The sequence below is a fragment of the Eucalyptus grandis genome, chromosome 5 (genome assembly GCF_016545825.1).
Source record: "Eucalyptus grandis isolate ANBG69807.140 chromosome 5, ASM1654582v1, whole genome shotgun sequence".
NCBI classification, from domain to species: domain Eukaryota; kingdom Viridiplantae; phylum Streptophyta; class Magnoliopsida; order Myrtales; family Myrtaceae; genus Eucalyptus; species Eucalyptus grandis.
Genome location: NC_052616.1, coordinates 18,871,031 through 18,887,542, shown reverse-complemented (window position 1 = coordinate 18,887,542; position 16,512 = coordinate 18,871,031). Strand labels below are relative to the sequence as shown.

Sequence of the window (16,512 nt, the reverse complement as noted above, 5' to 3'; positions counted from 1 at the left end):
TATATCGTGCCTTAAAAGGAATTCGTACTCCTTTGAACTATGTTGATGAGTTTCTTAGAGACAAAGGATATAGGAACGAATATATCTTTCTGCGAAAAATGGAAAGTTTGGGAATCGCTCGTAGAGGGGTGGCTGAGGAAACCCTTGCGAATATCCCAAGTGATCCTCGTGACTGGGGACCGAATCCTGTAGATGGGAATGACGATGACAATCTGTTCAGTCTATTTCAACCGAAAATGGGTATTGCGGCTGAAATTCAAGGAAAAATGGGAGATTTGTTCAGATCAAAGGAACAAAAGGATCTCATGTACTCGAAATTGCTGAAGCGTGGGGTAATAAACCCTAGGAGTGTGGACTTTGATTTTCTGGATCTTTGTGAAAGTAAACTTGAGGGAAAAGTTCGTTATCTTCAACTTGAAAAGTTTTGCTCGACTCAACCGAGGCTTATGCTGAATTGACTGCATATTTCTATTCAAATCTTAGCTTTTGGATGCGAATAGATTCTCCTTCATGTTAAAGAACAAGACTATGTTGTGGATATGGATATCTTTGGCGGAGATGTGTTAGAAGTTGAAAGAGGCGAGATATCAACCAATCAAAGTTTCCATTGCTTTGGGCCACACTTGAACCGGTGAAGGACGGGAGAATAGATGAGAAGATCACCTACTCACGGATGAATGCATTCAACATCTTGCTTCACAAGATTGTGATCAATTGCCTTCGGCCGAAATCAACTTCCAAAACGATGTTTCAAGCTCGAGGCAAAGTTGATGTATGCCATCCTCTCGTGGTAAGTTTTCTCTCCCTCATAATTACATTATGTTTCACATGTATAGAGCAGTGATGAAGGACAGAGGTCAACTCCTTACCCAAGCCTTGTTACAAAGTTATTCGAGACATCTGAATATTCAGCCTCCGCAAATCTTTTGTGTTCGATCATGCGATCATATGATGGTAAGATTGAAAATGGTGACCAAAATACGTCTGAAGGAACTGAGCAAGGAATTGGAGAAATTCAAGGAGAAGACTCCTGCCAAATCTCATCAACTCTCTTCTGCTGCTAAGAGAAAAGGGAAGGAGCCCATGGCTGCTTCATCAAAGAGAAGAAGAGCTCTCCTCGTTGAGGATGAAGATGATGACGAAGACATCACCATCTCTGCAATGGCTTTGAAGAATTTAGGTCGTCCTGTTCCACAGAAAGAATCGGAACAAAAGACGAAAGAAGCAGAGGAGAAGGAAGAAGAAGAAAGAGAAGCGAGCAAGAAGCGAGAGGAAGAAAGACTCAAGAAGAAAGAAGAGAAGAAGGACAACCCGAGGAAATCTCTTCTCCACCCGTAGGCATGGAAACGGGGGAGATCGGGAGAAAGGAATGACGTCTTCATATCCCGATGCAAGTGAAGGAGTCAGTCGCTCGCCTACAGACCCAGAAGATGTTTATGCATCTCAGTTTCCAGAAGAAGGTCATGAAGTGTCATCGCCAAATCTGCAAGATTATGCTGATCTACCATCTTCTGCAGATCGAGCTAAAGCAAGTATTCAGACTGATAATGGAGCAGATTTTCGCAGAATCATGGATATTCTCTTGGAGATGAAAGGTCAGATTTATGCCTTGGGAAGCGAAGTTCAAAGTTTGAAGAATGAAAGTCAAGCTTCTTCCTGTTCATTGAATGATAAGATGCAAGCCCTCTCTATTCGAGAATCAGGCCAATGCCAAGAGTGAGGAGGTTGTACAGCTGAAGGAAGACTTTAAAAGGCCGGAAGGCATCGTTCAGTCTATGGAAGATTTCCAGCTTGTCCGCATTCCCAAGACTTCATCTCATCCTTTTTAATGATGACAAAAATGGGGAGAGATGCATGATTTGATCAAAAAAAAACTTTCAATCATTTTTAACTGTTTGTTGGATTGTGTTGTTGTTTAACTGTTTTACTTTGACTTTGTTTTGTGTCTGGATGAGATCTGAACTAGACTTGGATTTGACTGCTTCTATTAACAAGTATTGATATCTTATGGATGGTTTTATTATATACTAGACTAACCTATTTTCTGTGGTTGCAGATTCTAGTGTTAATCTTTTAGCCATTCATCTCTATAAGATATGCATATGTGTTTGAGAAATGTTTTGCAGGTCAAAGTTATCCAAATCTGCAGGAAGGTTTTGTCACCATAAAAAATGGGGAGATTGTTGGAGAAATCTTCGTGAAGTGTTTTGAAGTTGACAAAACGTTTCCATCAGTCTAGTCTGAAGGTCAGCAGACTCTATTGGTTAAAGTCTGAAGACTTCCGGACAGCCAGACTCAAGACTCAAAGTCTATCCTCATTGACAGTCTCTAATCCGTTGAAGAAAGGTTATCCAGAACTGGATGTTTTGTTCAGGATTTAACCTTATCATCTGGAGAAGATCTCGTGGTTGGAGAAGACGTATAAGAATCCTTTGATTGATCAAGATTGATTCAATGACTGAAGATTCGATGATTATCTAAATATTATTGGAAGGTTCTACTTATGGAAACCGAGATCCCGATTGTATGGGCGAACAGATTGATGGGCTATCAACACGTTCCTTTAATAGCTCGAACAATCTTCCTAATTGATTCCGTCCAACGGGTAGATTGGAGGAATTCCTTTGGTAAGTGCCAACGGGTATGATGGCATAAAGGAGTATATAAGGAAGACGTTCTTAGTTGTTCGAGGAGTGCGCGATAGAAGAATTCCAAAGTCTGAAGCTCCTATTTGTTTAGATAAATCTTTTGAGCGGATACTTGTATACAAAAGAGAGAGTCTATATTTGTGAGAGACCTTGAGGAGGTGTGGTAAAACATCTACACTGTGGAATCAAGGCAAAGCTGTGCTGTAACTCCTCTTTTGATCATAGTGAAATCCAGTCGGTGGGCTGTTAGTGCGGAAGAGTGGACGTAGGCTTGGAATAAGCCGAACCACTATAAATCCTGTGTTCAATTTTCTCTTCCTCACTCTCTCTACCTCAATCGTATTTCATTTTGTTAATTAAGAGAGAATTTACTTTCTATCATATGTTAAGAATCGCTTCCGTATATCGATAAATTGTTTAGGCACCTATTCACCCCCCTCTAGGTACTCATACTAGCAATATCAAACTTAATAAAAGAAATCAATAAAGTAAAGAAAAAACGTTGGCAATTTACTCAAATAAGACTAGGGAGCTCAATAACTAGTTATTAATTGACAATGCCAAAGTTTGTCAGTTAATCTAATTTAGATTGATAAATTCATATAAGAGCTAATACTTTGAAATGTTTGAAATTTATGCAAGTATAAATTGATAAGTTGGCACAAAAATTGAAACTTACCGACTACAAAAAATGATCGATTTCATGAAATTGTTAGTAAGGTAGGTACTCACCAACACTTATTTTCACGTTAATCGCCACATGCTCTCCTCATCATTAATTTGTGTAAACTGACCCCTACCGCATTAAGAAGCATGTGGAATGGACCCCACGCTAATTCAACTCTTATTAAGCATCGATCGATTTCAACAACTAGTCTTGCATTAATACTTCTTATTTGAGAAAGTAACCTTTTTTCTTTGATTAACCAACTTCTCTTATCTTACGAAAAAGGGAAAAGAAGAAGCTCTCATCTCATTTGGATCTTTTTTTACCTTTTTTATCGACATCTTCAATTTACCAACTACTACATAAAATGACTTTACCAACTTTGTTACCGACGCTAAATGCAACTCTTATTAAGCACTGATCCATCTCAATAGGATGGTGCAAACTTGGCATCTACAAATAAATGGCAATAGACAACTAAGCATTGGGTTTGGCAGGTACATTATCCCGGCAAACCACAAGGCAATTGCAAAGCTGTTGGCTGGCTTTCGGTATACAGATGCACTTCTGCGGCATCGCTCTGGCCCCTAAATCGTTCAGGAACTTGAGAGCGCACTGATAGCTCCCGTCTTTGCTGCACGCACCGTCGTACGTCTTCTCTTTCCGGCAGAAATAAGGATCTCCTGGATAATCGAACGAACATAAGAAAAAACCGGAGTCAAATTGTAGAGGTTTTGTCCCTTAAGGGTTGCGAAAATTATCCTTTTTCATCCATGTGCCTGTAACGAGCTTTCACTTCGCAAAATGGGCAAATGAGATTTATCATTTTTCTCTGAAAATTCGAGATAAAAAACGATGAATGTACCTTTCGAGAGATCGACCAAACCGGAGATAAGAACCAGTGCGAACACGGTAAGGATGACGGACTTCCTCATGATGTTTCTCTTTCTCGGGGCCTCCCTTTTTAGCATATTTAAAGGGCCAATGTATCGCTCACTTGCTCACCAGTCTAGTCGGATCATAGAGAGAAGTGCTTAGAGAAGTTCTAGGTGAGAATATAGGGAGAGAGCACCCCTATTTATACATGAGGCATTTCAATTGCTACCATTGATCATTTCTTGATCAAACGACGGTGATCCACTCTCCTCAACTAATATCTATACACCACCATCAATCCTATTAAATATACAAGAAATACCTTGAATGCAAATGTACATCTCCAAAACTATCACTAGAATTTGTAGAATCCTCATCAAAACCGTGAGCGAAAGATATTTCAAATCTTGTAGATCATCTAGGTTATCTCTTTGATCGATTGGGTTTAAAAACCTCTTGTTCGTGACAATATGCTATGAATTCCGACCTGGCGATCAAATTCTTGGGGGGAATCATCAACTTTATAATGTTTTAATAACGGCTCACGCTTTTTTAATGATTTTTTTTATGGTTATGCCGGCGATGATAGGTGGATCTGGTAATTGGTCTGTTCTGATTCTGATAGGTGCACCTAACATGGCATTTCCATGATTAAATAATATTTCATTCTGGTTGTTGCCACCAAGTCTCTTGCTCCTATTAAGCCCAGCCTTAGTAGAAGTGGGTACCGGCACTGGGTGGACGGTCTATCCGCCCTTAAGTGGTATTACCAGCCATTCTGGAGGAGCAGTTGATTCAGCAATTTCTAGTCTTCATCTATCTGGTGTTTCATCCATTTTAGTGTTTTGTAGTAATTGAAGGTGGATAAAGCAGGGGCGACTGTGCTGTTTGAGGAGCCAACCAAGGGGAGCAACAATGTGGGAGTGGTGGTGAGTCCAGTTCATCTTGCCAGCCTTGGCGAATTCGGGAGTCCTCAGTTTGTCGCGGACAAGCTCATACAAGCTGAAAAGCACAAAGTAGGTGCTTCTTCAATCGATTGCTTGGTTCTGAATGTGGAATGTCTTAACAGTACGGCGTCCGTAGCCACTTATGTTTTGGGGCAATTGATTATTTGGTAGATAATTTGGTTCTTGGTAGAGTTGCTGAGAATTGTGTCTTGAAGCTGTCTTATTGAGGGGAAACATTGAAGTGAAGTATCTTTCTGCAGTGCTGAAGAATTATTCCTTCGTATGCATGGTGGATTGTGACAATTTGCCCTAGAATTCTGAAATGTTCACGAAACAAGACAGGTATATATGAGGGCTTATGTGACCTCAATGGGAAGTACAAACGTGGCTATAAGAGGTGAAATTTATTTTGTTACTTTGCTTTCTTATGCAAGGTGTTAAATTTCTTGAATTTTTTTCTATAGAATCGCTGATTGTGGACGAGATTGATACGCAAGCGACCCTCTCTTTGGTGAAACCACACACGTTTCAATCGTTGCACAAGATAAGTGACAATTAAATCAATTGTTGCGGCAGAGAGTCAGCTTCTAAAGCAATCCCATTTTTCGGCATATCAAAAAAAGAAATTCTATGTTATTGTCCTCCCAAATTTAAGGGACTCAACTTGTTTACGGTCCTAGGTGACGTGCACGTGTACGAAGTTGCCCCTTTAAAGGTTGAGATGCTTCCTTGATATGATTAGTCAATTAAAGAAAAATGAAATGAAAAAAATTTAGTCTGCTTTTGGCTTAAGAAAATAATTTTAGTTGCATTTTCTTAAAATTTCAAGGCCTTATTTAAAAATAAAATTTCCTTTAGAATGAAATAAATATTTCATACGACAGATGTACTTCACTGTAATAATAAATATACGATTGGGTAACTTTGTTATTCTCAAAATTCTTTTCTTGATAAACTTACTTATATATACAAGTTAGAGAAAAATATTTGTTGTCATGATATTTAGGGAATTTCAGGTTGAAATCGCTAATATCATGCTTTGATTATGTAGGATCTCTTTTGAAACTACATATCGTGACTATTTTATTTGAGAATTAGGCTTTGCCCATTAATCGAACGGTGCATAGAATAATGTGATTCACAAACATCTTGACTAATAAAGATGGAAAATTACGGACTATCCATTTAATATTAAAAAAATAAAATAAAAATTGTCCAGTTGGGCCGACTCAATCCAACTCAACTCGAAAACTCTTGAGTCCGATAAGTTGATCCGGCTTTCATGGCTGAAAAAAAGGACCATTGCGTTGAAAATATCTGTCTCTAACTTCTCTTTTTCTATCTTTTTTTTTTTTTTAAATAACAAGAATAATGTAAAGATGCTTATCGAAGGTCTCATTAATATATCCTTCCTCGTGACGGACTCATGTCTTCAACGCACGCATTTCCTCCCCCTTTTATTTCTTCTAGACCGATTCTTCGCAAAAGCGTTTGTATTTCTCGACTTTAACGGACCCTTATTAGTTCATGGACTGCCGCTTCGACATGCATAAATCCTTTGGTATTTTTCTCCAAAATTCCCAAAATTCGCAATTTAAAGTATTTTAAGTGCATTAGAATCTATTATCTTACACCAAAACTGCCTCTTGAACATTAAATGCATTCAATTTAAGGAAAGGATTCCTTTTAATTTTTTTTTTAACATTCTTCCCAAGAAAAGTAAAATTTACCGGAAAATCTCTTGAAAGCTTCAGTCTTATTACGAATATTTGATTATATTGTGACAAAAGTTTCAGTCTAATTACAAAGAGTTTATTATATTATGATATTTTGTATGAGGGGAATAGATATGTGCACCAACTATGTGATGAAGATGATTGTTTTCTTTTACAATTTTTTTTTCAAGAGAAGAATATCATAAGTATAGTATATATCTAATTATATTGAAAGTGATGAGAAATAAAATTAACTCCATGAGAATGAAATTATATTTATATTTACAAATTCAAGTAAATTTTTGATTCTAGTAGGGAGGACATGTCATGTTGTAGAATGAAAATATGGACAAAAACATCTATACAATAACAGATGAGAAAAATTGATTTGTTGCACGCAATAAAACTTGTAGCAAAATAGACTAACGCTATGTGAAACACAATATAAGGAATTAGACCAATCTATAACAATATAGTTGATATACTGTACACAATGTATTATGTATACACAAATTATAGGTAATTATTATCATGAATCAATGATAATTAAACATATAACGTTAAAAATTATTTTGAACTAATCCAAAATAAATTTAGTGGAATAAAATATTACGGTTAATTTTACTTAATCAAAATTGATGATTGCTTATAAAATTTCGAGTAATAGTGTCAAATCAAAAACAAAATCAGTCCATGATAAACTCAATTATAGTAAAACAAGACATATTAAGGCATATAATCTAATAAACAATCAGTATAGTTTTTGTGTGGTATTTTCTCTAAATATTTAAATTTTATGGCCATTGTCGTTGTTATAACTCCAAAAAATATATATTATATTTTCAAATAAGTTGAGTGTGAAAAAGTAGAAGATGAGTTTTTAATGGCTTTTTAAAATATAAAATCAATGCAAAGCATGCGCAAGTACACTATTTAATTTATGATTCTTCAATATGCTTTGTGAAGTGAACATGTTAGGGGAAGCACGCAAAAATCCAATACCTTGATCCAAAAAAGCCCATAACTCGAGTCCATTGGCATTTTATTATGACTCATATTCACTCAAAAGTTTAAGTTATTGAATTATGGGCCAATTGAGAATTATCAATTATCTCTTTAAGCTAAAAACATCTGATACTAGACTTCTTTCTTTGCACCACTCATATGTGCACTGGACATTCACTCCCACACATATGATTCTATCACATTGGGTCAACTCCACAACAATCCAAGTTTGATTTTATTTTCCACCAACAAATCTCAACTCAAATCTCTAATCATCACCAATAGGTAAGAACAAGCCTTTGACAAATGGTCCCCTCTTGGACCAAACCATGATGGCAAACTGTGCTTGGCAACACTATAGATGCATAAAATTCAGTGTTGAGTATGGGATTCACCAATCAACTATGGGCTTTAATCCTGCTACTAGGTTGTAGCACCACAAAAGTGCAATACCTTCATAATGGGGAGATCTATGGCGGGGCTCATAACTTGAGCCCATTGACTACTAAATAAACTTAAAGAATTGAGTAATGGCTTGATTAGGTGTTATCAATTGTTTATTTGACCTTTAGGCATCTAGTATGATTTTGCAAGAGTTTTCACTATTCCATTTCCCTGTTTGTGAGCCAAAATTGCCTCAATGCTAGCTTTTTATTTTTATTTTTGGTCAAAGGAAATTTTATTGAATTTGAAAGTATTCAAACATCGAGTGCCAGACACATGGAGTGCCAAAACTTGGCACGGAGAGACACTTAAGTGCCAAAAGTTAGGAAAGTGACACTTAAGTGCCAAAATCAGAGCAAAATAGATCACTTTTCCATCGAAGAGAAGCAAATGAAGGCTTTCATAAAAATTCTCGTAGAATCGAGAATGAGTGCCATTCCGGCCAAAATCCGTTTTGTACTTACTTCGCCGGAAAATCGCCACATCGCATTTTGGCCGGATTTTCGCCAGAATGGCACTTAAGTGATCCATTTTGCTATGATTTTGACACTTAAGTATCACTTTTTTAACTTTTGGCATTTAAGTGTCCCTCCGTGCCAAGCTTTGGCACTAGTGCTGTACTTCTCCCCTCAAAAATCAAAGCCTATGTCCAAGGCATCATAAACAAGTAGATCCCAAAGGATTTGAATGAGATAAGCTACCTAGTTAGAAGGTAAAGTTTTCAATCTATGGGCCTCATTGATCCAATTTGCTACTCTATTCGATTTTCTTGAGTAGTATACTAAATTAGTAGGCTCGAACCGTCCCATAACATTGCGAGCTTCTATGATAAGGGCGTTCACTTCCCACAAAGACTGATCTGAATTGTTAACTATGTTCACCAATGTCAATTAGTCAAACTTGGGTACAATTACTTCCATCTTCTTTGCTTCGAGGAGAGAGTGCCACAACCAAGCCTAAAGTTTCAGTTTGGATCGCAGAAGATACCGGTGCTAATTTTGCCACTCCGTCGACCAAAGCTCTTGACACATCAGAACAACGCAGTCGAAATATCTAGAATTTGATCCTTTAATGAAGGAGCCATCAAAATTGGCTTTTAAAGTTGGTCCTTCAGAGGTTTCCATCTTTGAGGTAGGGTTTCCTCTTTTGATATGGCTTCCTTTTCTCTAAGTTTCCACTTCCTCTAGTTTTTGAGCATGCCGTGTGTTGATTCAACAAGAAAATCTGGATTTGGGCATCTATTTTGAATGATAAAGTCGATTCTTGCTCTCAATACAAACCACAAAACACTTGCGACCATCTCAAAAGAAGGTCTGTTTATTGCTTTCTCCTTGAATTTCAACAGCCATTCTTCAATCCTCAACAGTCCCACTTGTGAGATCTGAATTTGCAATGTAGGGTTTGCCCAGATTAGTGAGGTCCAAGGATAGAGCAAGAATCAGTGCTCTATTGGTTCTGGTTCTAAGTTGCAAAATGAGCACAAAGCATTAGGTATTATGTTTCTCCTGCATAAATTAGCCTTGGTTGGAATTGCGTTTTGACATAAACTCCAAATAAAGATTCTGACTTTTGAGGGGGTGGGGGAGGATTTCTATATGCCAAATTTTGTACCATGACTCCTGGGGTGGCTAGAATGATGTTGATATTTGCTCTCCTGTGTTCTGTGAAACAGCTTTTTGGTCTTTATTATAGGCAATACTGTGAAATCACCTGATTCAATATGTCCACACCAACTTGTCTCGTGCATGTCGAGTTTTTAGAGGGATAGTTAGTATATCACTAATAATTTGCTCATAAAAAATTCTACAAAGAGTTCGTTCATCCCATTTATCTTCCGCTTTTAGAATTAATTTAGCAACTCGAGTGGGTTCGCTGTAGTTTGCTAGTCCACCAATAATATCTCTTTTTAGCCATCTATCTTCTCGTATGTTAATATTCTCCCCATTACCTACTAACCACATAACTGATGATGAAATCGCTTCTCTGTCCATCAAGATACTTTGGCAACTCTAAGAGGGTTGGGATCCTTTTTTTGCCTTCCAAAATGAACCATTGGGGAATTAGATCCTTTTTAAAATTGGGAAAAAACCACAAAAAACCCTAAATTTTGCCAACTGTGACACATTTACCCCAAACTTTTTTTTTGTGACACTAAAAACCCCAAACTTTAGCTTGCGTGACACATCTACCCTCTGTTAGGGTTCCGTGAAAAAACATAGTTAAAAATTCTACATGGTCGTTGATGTGGATGACAGAATGCAAACGGTACTCACGTGACACCCGTTTAAGAAATAAAACGGCGTCGTTTTACATCTGATGTGGCTAAAGAAATAAAAATGCCATCGTGTGCCCCTCTTTCTCTCAAAAGCTTTTCATTCAAAACTCCATCCTCCATGTTCAAGAGTTCTTTGAAGCTCGACTCTCTTACATCTCCATGAATGAGCCCTTTACTTGTGCTCTGTATCTCTCTCACATGCTATGCTTGAAACTTCAATTGCTCCACTGTCCCCCCCTCTCTTCCTCTCTCGTTGAATTGAAGAGCACGTGTGCCCTAAATTCTAAGGTTTATTCATGCTATCTCTCTCTGGAAAATTTCATTTTCTCTCTCGATTCGTTTCTCCACATTCTCTGGTGGTTGATGTTCCCTCTCCATCTCTTTGAAGCTTCGTTCATTGGTCGACTCATTGCTCCATACGAGACTCGCTCGATTTGGGACTTGCTCGAAGAACCTTGATTTTAGCTCGGTAATTCTATGAATTTGAGTAATCATAGCTTTTGGAGTGCTTGTGGTTTTTTTCATACCTCGTTTGTCTAATAAAGTTGATGAGAAAAATGGTAAAATAAAAAAAGAGTTGAAGAGCTTGTGGTAAATCGAAGAGTTGTTTGCCTTTGACAATGCTGTTGTGTTTGGTCTTCAGCATGTTCGCGTAGAAAAACTAACATGTCAAGTTCATATTTCTTTAGAACATGATATACTGTTAAAGCAAGTAACCTTATATTTGCAGGGAAATGTAGAAGTCTTTTGACTTTAGTCTCTTGCATACAAAGAGATGAAGCGTCGTATAAAAGGGAATGACAAATATAGTTGATATTGAAATAGTGGATGACTTCGAGTGTGACATCCTGAAATTCAACCCCATTTCGATAAAGTGAAATGGGCATTTCGTTGACGTGCTATGGCCCTTTTCTCTGAACGATCACTCACGAGTTAACTAACCTATTGGGTGAAGCCGTTAAGGGATGTATTTGCGGTAAAAATCCCTAAAAGCTACATAATTAGGGTGCGTTTGGGAACCACTTCCCAAAGCCCTTGGAAGTCCAAAGCCCTTTGGGCAAAAAAAAAAAATGGTGTTTTGGAAAAAACTTTGGAAGGGACTTAAACGCCAAGATTTTAGCATTTTTAAAAATGGCAGCCAAAGCAGGGATTGGGGGTTGCCTTGGGCTTTTAAGCATTTTTGGCATACTGGAGCTTCATTAAAGGAAAGTTTTGTTTTGCCTTTGTTGCCCTCACAAATTTATTAAATTCCAACTTTGACCCTTTTGAAAACCTAATTTTCGTCACCGCTCGCCTCTATAGGGTCTCGCTTCTCTCGTCCGAAGGCCTTCTCTCTCTCCCCGATCTTCTCCACCGCTCCTTTTCAACTCCACGACCGCCCAACCCCGACCGTCGCCGTTGGAACCAGCCACCACCGTCTCCATCGAAGCCCAGCCACCATGGTGATGTTCTCTCGTCCAAAGGCCTTCTCTCTCCCCGATCTTCTCCACCACTCCTTTTCAACTCCACGACCGCCAACCTTGATCATTGCCATCGGAACCAGTCACCACCGTCTCCGTCGAAGCCCAGCCACCATCGTCGCCGTCGGAGCCTCGGCCACCACTGTCGCCAGCCACCCAACGCCGGACTCTCTTTTTGCTTCGGTGAGTTCTCGATTCCATTTTCTTTCGTGCCTAGTTGAATTCCAGTTTCTGGTTTCTGGCGTGTTCTCTGCTTATTAGTCGTTAGTCGCAATTGAAGGATTACCCATTTTCTTTCTTCTTTCTTCGAAGTGTTGTGTGCGTGTTCGGTGCTCGTGATTCTGTGTGCGATTTGATGTGCGAACGAGCTGTTTTTGGTGGGATGCGTTTCTCTTTTTTCCCTTGCAATTGCCTTGTGGGTTCTCCCCCTTTGCGGATTCGAAGTGGTGGGTAGAAGGAAAAATGAGATTTTGGGGGTCGATGGTCCGTGTGTTTTGCCAAGTGTTTTCTTGGCTGCCCGTCTTTCTACCGTGTTCGGTGGTTCGCGATGTGGATTTGAGAGTGCTGTGCGTTGCGGATGATCGTAATGTTTCGCGAATGTTACTGGGCTTCGGAACTGTGAATCGATGTGAGGTTGCGGGGTGTTGTGGTTAATCCTCCGACTAAGTTGTTGATATTGGGAGCGTTTGAGAGCGTCTAACTGCATTCTCAGGAAAGTTAGAACAGACTGTAAGATTGAGAAACATATTTAGTAGAGCTAAGCTCTGATGGGAATTGTAGAGTCTCTCTGCAAGGCTTTGAGACTTTATAATTTGTTTAGGTGATCCAGATGCTAAATTATCATTAATAGTCAAAATGTGAGGGTAATTGCTGATCTTTTTCTAATTTCTTGAGAGTCTTAGTTTATTTTCTATAGCCTTCTCAATTTTACACAAATTTCATGAGGATAGCATAATGAGTAGAATCTACCTTATGTGAACCAGTTATTGCTACCTGTAATTGCAGTGAGTCTTGATATGATGTTGCAAGATCCTTTTGGCTATCTGACTAGTCCATGCCGTACATTTGTTCTTGAGTATATTGTCAAAATAGGAAGCTCGGCACCAGCTATTCGTATCAATTGAGCCGTGAAACTTGATGCTATTGCTATGATTTTGTCACTAGCACTCACTATTTGGCTTATGTTGAGATATATGTGAGATGAAACCCATATTTCAGTTGCATTTACTTGAAATGCAGTCCTGCATTTTGATCTTTTTGCTAAGTTTGTTGAAATTAGCTACACTTTCTGTCATTTGGGCTTTTGCGTTTGATAAAATTAGGGGAAATTTTTTGTAGGTAATATCGTCATAATGAACATTCGTCTCGTGTGGATTATTGATGTTAATGTGTGTACTGTGTATCAAGTTTGGAGAAATTCTGGACTTCTCTTTAGTAGGTCACAAATGACAATATCTCAGATAACTAGTACTAAAATGCCGAAACACTCTCTGTGGTGTTTATAAGTTACCTATAAAGAATCACATTCTTTGCTAATTTCCTGTCTCTATCACCACATTTCACTTGGACACAATTTATTCCAATCAATGTAGTAATTGATTGGCTAACAAGTTAACATATCTATGTACAAATGACCTGTAACCTGTATGCTCTCGCTGTCAAGCAAGAATTTGATGCTCCAAGCTCTACTAGTCTATCCCAAACTCAGAAAATTGTACAAATACGTGAGGCATAGTTCCACCTTCAAAAGAATGTAGCCTTGTTAGACAAGAATCTGTAATTCAGAATTATGTGGAGATCAAGCAAGCCCCGTGTCTGGTGATGAACTCAGTCTCTCACACCAATATCTGAGACCTCGCAGCACCTCGAGAGCATTTCCTCCTTCCTGACTTGCTTAGTGCATAGACGCAGATTTCGAGTAGCTTGTAGTCCTCCCCCAGAATAGCTTAGTGAAGTAGAATTCTCATTTTATTGAATCTTAAAGCATATGCATCATGTTGGCTTCTTTTTTTATTTGGCACTTGGCGCTTGGCGAATTGGCATTTTTCTAGACTGATTGCTAGTTGAGTGTGTTTATGCCTTTTTTTTTTTAAATATGTTTGTATTAATTTTTCTATGAAGCTTTAGGGAGACATGATATGCAATTTCCTCATCCTCCTCCAGGTTTGTTAATTAATGGTTTTTGTACACTAATATGTATAAATATGGTATATGTTGATCAAATTTTTATTATAATTATGCAGGTAAATATTATTTAGTAGATGCTGGATATCCAAATTCGACGGGTTATTTGGGACCATACAAAGAAGTTAGATATCATTTGCCAGAATTTCAACAAAGTCCCATCCCTACAGGCTATCAAGAGGTATTCAATCGTGCTCATTCCTCGCTGCGATTAGAAATTGAGCGAGCTTTTGGTGTGTTGAAGAAGAAGTGGAAGATCCTAAAGTATATGCCAAATTTTCCATTTGAAAAGCAAGTAAAAATTGTTATAGTAGCAATGACTTTGCATAATTACATACGACGAAACGCCGCCAATGATAGACATTTTGCAAGAGCAGATTTGGATCCCAATTATGGATATTCAGTTGACCTTTATAATACAAATGAGGGGGCCGTTACTTCAAATGATAATTTATTTTCTGACATGGCACGTTTACGTGATCAAATAGCAATGAGTTTAGTAAATACTTGAGGGGGATGTTTGTAATTTTCAATGAAAACCTATTTCTTTCTTTGATGCATATGTAATCATGTTTATTATAATGAAATTACTATTTCTTTTTGTTAATATATCTCTTTTATATATACATCTCAGTGCAAAATAAAAAAAAAGTCATTGAATTTGTTAATATATCTCTTTTATATATACATCTCAATGCAAAAATATAAAAAAATATCATTATTTTTGTTTTCAATTTAAAAAAATAAAAATAAAAGCTTAAATTAATCGCGCTAAAGGACTTTCAACAAATATGTGTTTACCAAACAGCATTTTCCCAAAGTTGCTTCTCAAGGCACTTTTCAATTATAGTTTACCAAAGAATTTTTGCATTTTACCAAAGGCTTTTAGACTAAAGGCTTTTGCATTTCCTTAAAGGCCTTTCCCAAAAGCAGTTCCCAAATGCACCCTTAGTTGAATTGAGCTAAAATCACGTCTGATCGATTTTTAACCACGAAATTGAACTTGATTTCGAAATCGAATTTTAAGCGTGCCATAATTCTTTTTTTTTTTTTTTTTTAGGACATTGTCTCATTGCTCGTCAAATTATTGACGAGTCCGAAATTTTGAGAAAAGAAATTATTGGAAGAAAAATCAAGACCAAAAGAAAATAGAAAGGGAAAGAGAAAAGAAAAGAAAATAAAATTAAGACTATACAAGCGGAAGAAGAAGAAAAGCAGCTCGCCGAAGCTCGTCGCCGTTGCACCGGAGCCGGACCACCACCCGTGCACGCCGCGTGCTCCGCCACCACCCCTTCATGCATGCTGTCCTCGCCGTGCGCCGTTTAGCCTCTGCTCAGCCCTTGTTCCGCCCCATCTAGCCACCTCTGGCCACCGCTCGGCCTCGCCAAGCCGCCACCTACCTTCCTGATCCCTTGTTACCCCCAACCATCTCTTTTTCCCCTCTGTTTTGTAGCAACCCAGCAAGTTGCGGAGTGGGTCTCCAGCGACTTCGGGCCCGCTTTTGGGCCGTTTCCGGGCCCCGAACCCGAGCCGTGCTTTGGGAAGAATCGTTCCTCGTGTCTTCCTCGTCGGATTGATACGTTTTGCGCGTGATTCTGGTGAGTAATCTCACTAATCCTGGATTAGTTGGCTAATTATGCTTAATGGTGGTTTAGTTTTAATTAATTAGGTTTAGGTGGTTAGATTAATATGTATTAGTGTTTATTAGCCAATTGTGATGCGAATTAGACAAATTGAATGTGTAATTAGCAAGTAGATGTGATCTACTATTTATTGGAAGTGTCTCGGGATTTTTCCCGACCCTTAGTGGGCTTCAATTAGGCTTTTCGGGCTTAAGTGGAATTTTTAGTATTTAAATATTAATTTTCGGAATTAAATTAAATAATTATTTCTTTTTTCGGAAATTCAATTGGGATGGCCCGGAACCGGAATTTTATGCTGGTGACCGTGGTGAAGTCCATTTATTTAATTGGGCTTTATTTTGCGCTAAATTGAATTTTTAATATTTATTAATTAATTTTCGAAAATTAAGATTTTGATGGCCGACGACCGAAATCTTGTGCTGATCGTCGTGGCGTAGTCCGTTTATTTATTTGACTCCACGTTGCATGACTTAAATAAATTGTGATATTTTAGGAATTACCCTAAATTGATTGGAATTGATTGAGATTGAATTGTTGATTGGTAAATGGCCAAGTATGTTATTCAGCATTTATAATGCTTTGTTGAGTTGATTTAATTATTTGATTGAGAAATCGTTGGGCATTGGTTGTTGGTATTGAAAGTAGATT

The 16,512-nt window shown here is 38.0% G+C and overlaps 2 protein-coding genes across 2 annotated transcripts; one reads left to right on the top strand and one right to left on the bottom strand.

Moving 5' to 3' along the window:
• Positions 1 to 3,737: 3,737 nt before the first annotated feature.
• LOC104444458 (defensin-like protein 242) lies at positions 3,738 to 4,337 on the bottom strand. The gene is made up of 2 exons (XM_010058133.3): positions 4,181 to 4,337; positions 3,738 to 3,998 (listed from the first exon to the last, which is right to left on the bottom strand). Exons 1-2 carry the CDS (start codon positions 4,284 to 4,286, stop codon positions 3,793 to 3,795), a joined length of 312 nt encoding a protein of 103 aa, XP_010056435.1. The 5' UTR covers positions 4,287 to 4,337; the 3' UTR covers positions 3,738 to 3,792.
• Positions 4,338 to 4,773: 436 nt separating this feature from the next.
• LOC120293694 lies at positions 4,774 to 14,777 on the top strand. Its single transcript, XM_039313405.1, has 4 exons — positions 4,774 to 4,789; positions 5,065 to 5,305; positions 11,880 to 12,220; positions 14,281 to 14,777. Exons 1-4 carry the CDS (start codon positions 4,774 to 4,776, stop codon positions 14,730 to 14,732), a joined length of 1,050 nt encoding a protein of 349 aa, XP_039169339.1. The 3' UTR covers positions 14,733 to 14,777.
• The last annotated feature ends 1,735 nt before the right edge of the window (positions 14,778 to 16,512 follow it).

Bases quoted from the DNA above. Each gene is read 5' to 3' on its own strand.
- LOC104444458 (XM_010058133.3), bottom strand. From the start codon at position 4,286: ATGCTAAAAAGGGAGGCCCCGAGAAAGAGAAACATCATGAGGAAGTCC. The intron at 3,999-4,180 runs GTACATTCATCG...TCGATTATCCAG, and splicing joins TTTGGTCGATCTCTCGAAAG to GAGATCCTTATTTCTGCCGG.
- LOC120293694 (XM_039313405.1), top strand. The intron at 5,306-11,879 runs GTAGATAATTTG...TCGCCTCTATAG, and splicing joins TTGGGGCAATTGATTATTTG to GGTCTCGCTTCTCTCGTCCG. The intron at 12,221-14,280 runs GTGAGTTCTCGA...ATAATTATGCAG, and splicing joins CGGACTCTCTTTTTGCTTCG to GTAAATATTATTTAGTAGAT.